The 5726-nt window shown below is 42.0% G+C and overlaps 1 protein-coding gene across 1 annotated transcript in view; it reads right to left on the bottom strand.

The window, feature by feature from the left end:
* Positions 1-2806: 2806 nt before the first annotated feature.
* Positions 2807-5726, bottom strand: part of LOC106947902 (uncharacterized) — a 10965-nt gene continuing 8045 nt past the window's right edge. Inside the window, exon 5 of the mRNA XM_015033208.1 lies at positions 2807-5716. Within this exon, the coding sequence (XP_014888694.1) occupies positions 5312-5716 (405 nt within the window). The 3' untranslated portion in view covers positions 2807-5311. The remainder of the gene's footprint in view (positions 5717-5726) is intronic.

Raw genomic sequence — 5726 nt, 5'->3', positions numbered from 1 at the left:
GCCTCGAGATTTTTTCAATTAAAACAGTGTACCTTGGCTCAAAAAAGGTTGAAAAACACTGTATTAGAACTTCATGATTTAGAAATATTTGAGTGCAACTTAAAGAGAACAGATTTTTCCTTTAGTGTTGAATGAAAATGTGCTATTAAAAACGTTACAGAACGACGTGGCATCACCTGAGGTTAGAGGTCAAACCCAGCTGACCACAAAGTGTAAAATCGCTCTGATGTTTCCGTCATCAGAGCGTCTCTGGAGGAGCAGCCTGGTGAGGCTTCCCCCGTCTCCAGAAACCGTCCAGCTCTTCCTCTGCAGGGAGACAGAAATGAAACGGCTGAAGAGGAAACTGGATGAAAGGTCACCAGTATGCCAGTATTTTCAATATTTTAAACTAATTCAAAATGATTTCTATCAATCCTGAAATATAGATATGGATCTAGAAAAGATGAAGAGACCACTTAAAACCAGATGTTCTGATTTTCTCTTTATAGATGTTTTAGTAAAAACATATTTTGTTCTATTGACACGTCTCTGAAAATCCAAGCAACAATGTAGCATTTATGTGCAAAAAATGAGAAATGGTCAAAATCACCACAAAATGCAGACTTCAAATAATCCAAAGGAACAAGTTCATATTCATTTAGAAACAATATTAATGTTTTCACTCAGGAAGAGCCCAGAAATCTGTACCTGGTGGACCAACGAGGTTTCCATTTGATCCAGAGATCCTGAGGATGGTTCTGAACACGATGTGACCAAAAGGAAACATTACATCAGCTTTAAAGATTCACACTGTCGATTATTTTTATGAAGTCACTACATTCAAAATTAAACAGTTATTGATAAATTATTAAACACTGCAATAAATTAATTAGCACATGAAATAAAAAGATTCATGTCGAGATGTCAGTCATTTTTTATACATTTACTTCAGAATGTGTTGTCGGGATCTTGGGTTTTTGAATTGGTTTTGAATTTTGTTCATTTCTGTCTTCATTAGATCAGCCATGGCTCTTTTTCATACTTTGGTTCAGTCCTTTCTTAGTAATTCACGTTTATTATTTCTTGTGTCTAGTTATTACAGTAGTTTAACTAGGTTTACTTTGCTTCTCTGTTTGGTTCATTGCCTAGTCCAGAGCTTCCCAAACTGTGGGGTGCGCCCCCTAGGGGGGCACCGTGCCATCACAGGGGGACGCGGGATGGATGGATGAATGAAAAAAAAAACACAAAACAAAAAAGAAAAAAACAATGAATGCTGAGAGATGGGAGGAGAGGAGGGATGCGTGGAAGAGTACAGCAGGGAGTCACTAAGAGTCTCTCTACCCCCCATCCATCGAATAACAGGGAGTCTCACTACTACCAAGTTTGGGAACCACTGACCGTCCCTGTGCCACCTTCTCTCTCTTCCTGTAACCAGCTAGTTAATAATCCCAGGTCCATTGTCTCAGGATTCAACCTCCCAGTACTTAAGCACCTCTTTCCCAGTCACTCCTTGCTGGTTCCTCCCGTTTATTTTCCCGTTCTGCCCCAGGTTTTCCTTTTCGCTGGTTGAGTTCCCTTGGATTTATGGTTTGTGTTTGCAGTGACTCCCTCATGCAACATGACAGGTGTTTTATTTTGTGACACTTGTAAAGCTACATTACATATTTCATGGACTTTTTAAACTTAGTTTTTATTCCTAGGTCTTTTTATTTCATATTGTTATATTAAAATATGTCGTGTCAGATCAGAGTGAAGGAAGCTGAGAGACGGTGAACTGCAGCCATGAGCAGCAGGATGTAACATTTAAACTTAAACTGGCAGATTATGTTTGAACTTTAGGAACTTAATCAGAAGCTTTTCACAAATTTCTCAGATCAACACAACCCAGTCGAGGCAATGGTTAGCCCAGAAGTGTTTCATGTTTCAAAATAAGAGCCTGTGAACATAATTACCTCCCTTAACTTCCAAGGGAAAGCAAAGCCTTACATTCCCTCATGATGCTTGTTGTGCCATCGCAGGGGAAACAGATTGTTAGAGATATCTACACCGAGCAAAACTAGAAACGCCCCATGTAAAATATGAGTTTTATGAACCTTTGGATTTACGCCATATAGAGAAACTCAAACTATATTCTCAGTAATTACTGATCTTCATATCAACTTTAATAACATCGTGGTTCGGCCGTTTGTGGCGGATTGACAGTAGTTTGAACACGATGGGGCCATTTAGGGGGAATTTGCAGAGCATGCATGTTGATGTGATCTGCAGTAGAGCCAGTTAAACGGCCGATGGTCAGATAACGGACATGGAGCCGAGCAGCTGCTGGACGTCCAGCGTCCAACATGTGAGGCTTTATGACTGGTGACAAACTTTTATTGTCCAAAGTCCAATGATTGTCCAGCTGTCCCTCCTTTTGTCTGATCACTGAGTATTAATGCTCACTGACAGCAGCTTGGATTAAAAATTATACACAAATCAAGACTATTTTTTTTGTACAATGTCAGCAAATGCTCACTTACAGTTGTTGCCTCCACATGGAAACAATATTCGACAAGAGGTGTTTATATTTTTGACAGCAGTGCGTCGGTTTGGGTCTGGGGGGGTCTGGGGGGCCAGGGGGGGCCCTGGGGGGCCCAGGGTCGGCCCGGCATCCTGCAGGTTTTAGTCTCTCCCTGGTTTAACGCACCTGGATCAAATGATGCTCATTAGAGACCTAAGGAGAACATTGACCTGCTGAAAAGGTTGTTACCACCAGGGAGAGAATAAAACATGCAGGATGCTTTGGCCCCTGGTTCAAGACCTTTTGTTTTTAAAAGGTTTTGTTGGCCTTTATTTGACAGGAAGGAGGGTAATGAGAGACGGGGAGGACATGCAGCAAACGTTACCAGGCTGGGAATCGAACCTGTGACCCCTGTCATGAGGGCTGAGGCCTCGGTACATGGGGTGTGCTTTGCCACCCCCACAGAACCCCGTCAGGTTAAGACGGCAGTCACTGTTACTCTTTACGTTGCAGATGAGCTGAAGTTCACTTCAATCTGACCAGAACCAAACCACTGGGTTTCATACGGACATTTAATGATAAACTAGCAGCTAAAATTCAAATAAATTGGTTTAAATTTCTTCTCCAGTTTGAGTCCATCTGTCAGAACATGAATGTATAAACAGAACAAAGACTTTTTATCATTTCATGTAAATATTTGGTTTAATGAAACGATGATTTTTATAAATTCATTTTGGTTGGATTGTTTGTGAAAGTGATGTTCTGTGACGATGCTCACCTGCATTCCTGAGGTCAAAGTTCAGTTCAACCTGTTTGTTTCCAGGTGAAGGTTAAAAACCTGCAATGATGCAGCAGGTTTTAACTGACGGCGTTCATCAGTCTGTCATGTTGTATGAAACGTTCAAGCTGCTGCAGGCCGATCATCAGAACAGAACCGACCGGGTCCAGTCCTCCAGACCATCCATCCTGCACCTCCAGTAAAATCATTAATGTCTCATCAGCATCTTTATGTCCTGGAAACGAGCCTCTGGACCTTTGGCTTGATTACTAATAAAATGTTCTGGTACCAAACAAACAAACTTCTGATTCAATATTAAACTGTCATTTATTACAGGAGGCTTTTTCTTTTATATACAGACACATTTATTTGCAAAATACTAAAAAGTATTTCAACTCAAAGTACTAAAAAGTATATGTATATAATTTTATATATATATCTTCATGTTATAGTAGTATAGTGCGTCTAAAACAGCAGGGGGTCACTGAGGCACGGCTGTCCCTCTTTACACCCAGGTTTCACCGGCTGTCTGCAGAAGAAAAGCTTCAGACTCGTTTTTAACTCGGGACCAAAAAATACATTTTAATTTGATTTTTTTCTCCAGTTATAAAGTTTCACTCTGCTGCTGTCTAACTACTGGCTTCAGGAAACTTTTGTCTCCTGTTCTGATTTAATTTTAGACATTTCTCAGCTTGTTTTAGCTCTAAATAATCTACGATGCCGAACATTTCCTGTAAGTTTAGTCCTGAATGAAAGGCGTCCAGGTGTCCGGACCGGTTGTCCAGGCGGCTCTGTGAGATATGAGGTTTCTGCAGGACTGATATGGAAACGGAGTAAAAACGGGTCGACAGCCGCCTGAAACCAGCTGCGGTGTAAACGGAGCGACATGGTTGAAGCAGTGAGAAGATGCCTGGAAAAATCCACAATAACTTCAAAACATCATCGTTATTATTGTATTAATGTCCTGTGTGAAGAACATACAGCATCACTCACCGCGGTGACACAACGCTCGTATTGCATCTATTACACAATAAATAGAACGACAGTAAGAATGAAGAAGAAATCACGTTTTCTGTGCATTTTCTCCGAGTTTGGATGTCAGAGGTGAAGAAGCAGCTTTTGGTTTAAACAGGGAAGGAAGGAGCAGATTCCCAGAGCCCCTCTGACCCAAACATGGGCTCCACAGCGCCACCTGGCCTCGCCCACAGCTGGCTGGTTGGGTTTGTGCTCAGACTGAACCTGAATCCTGAATCCAGGTCCAGATTCACTGAAACCAGCTTCAGGTTGTGCATTTTGCTGCCAAGTGAGTCAGATAAGGCACAACAGCAGAGGATTCTTCTGGAAAAACGCTGAAACTGGAGAGTTCAGCTCTAGACTGACCTGTTTACATAGACATAGAACAGCTAGAAGCTGAACTGACTGCCTGAGTCAGAGCAGCTTCAGGTTCAATGACATGTTTTAACGTTTGGTTTGGATTTCATGCAGAAATTCTCCTGACTTCACCGTTCAGCTGAGCTGCACTCAGCTTCTCTGAACTTTCTCTGCTCGTCTCTTAAACAGAAAGTATCCACAGCTTACACTGCAAAAACTACATCTAGTTTCTAGGGCAGAATCTTAACACACCTGAAATAAGATAAAACTGATCCATAAGTAACGTTTCAGCCATAAATACCAGCTTGTTAAGTCAATAATTCCTTCATGTTGATGGTTCTGGTTCAACTGGCAGAAAATGTTTGGAGCTGAAATTATCTCTGGTTGAACATTATTTTATTAATGTTCAATTATTTCAATTATACTAAGACATTTGCAGTAGAAACTAGATCGGAAACTTGGTAAGATTTTGTGTTGCTCAGTTTTGTGTTCTGATTTCTTTTCCATAGAAGGTACACCTGGTCCATTCAGTGGCATTTCCTCCAGCTTGATCCCATTGGCAGATTTTAGATTAGCTTTGCTTTGTTTGTCTTTCTGCCCAAAACTTCTGTGATTTTTTCTGTTTCTCAGTCGGTTTTCAAACGTCATTCGAAGCCAAACAGTCGACTTTCATTCACACGTTTTCAGTTTGTCTTCACACACCGTTCATCCAGCGGGACAGAGACACATCCAGTCACTGACCAGCCGCCAGTCCTGTTGTTACAGCAGCAACTTTGTGAAGAATCATAAAAAACTACAGGATTCCTCACCACAGCTGATAAACGTTCCTCAAACAGGATCCACCAAATATCAGAACACAAAACCAACCTTTGATGTCCAACCTCCAGATGAAGCAGGTGGGCCTTAAACCTGGCAGTCGGACTCAAACTGACCCGGATCTGGACCTGATGCAGGGACCGGATCTGGACCTGCTGCAGGAACCGGATCTGGACCTGCTGCAGGAATCTGATCTGGACCTGCTGCAGGGACCGGATCTGGACCTGCTGCAGGGACCGGATCTGGACCTGCTGCAGGGACCGGATCTGGACCTGCTGCAGG

Source organism: Poecilia latipinna, unplaced genomic scaffold (genome assembly GCF_001443285.1).
Source record: "Poecilia latipinna isolate Pla-1442-1.1 unplaced genomic scaffold, P_latipinna-1.0 Scaffold261, whole genome shotgun sequence".
In the NCBI taxonomy this organism is placed as follows: domain Eukaryota; kingdom Metazoa; phylum Chordata; class Actinopteri; order Cyprinodontiformes; family Poeciliidae; genus Poecilia; species Poecilia latipinna.
Note: the sequence above shows the minus strand (reverse complement) of the source record. Positions and strands in the feature narration are given on the sequence as shown.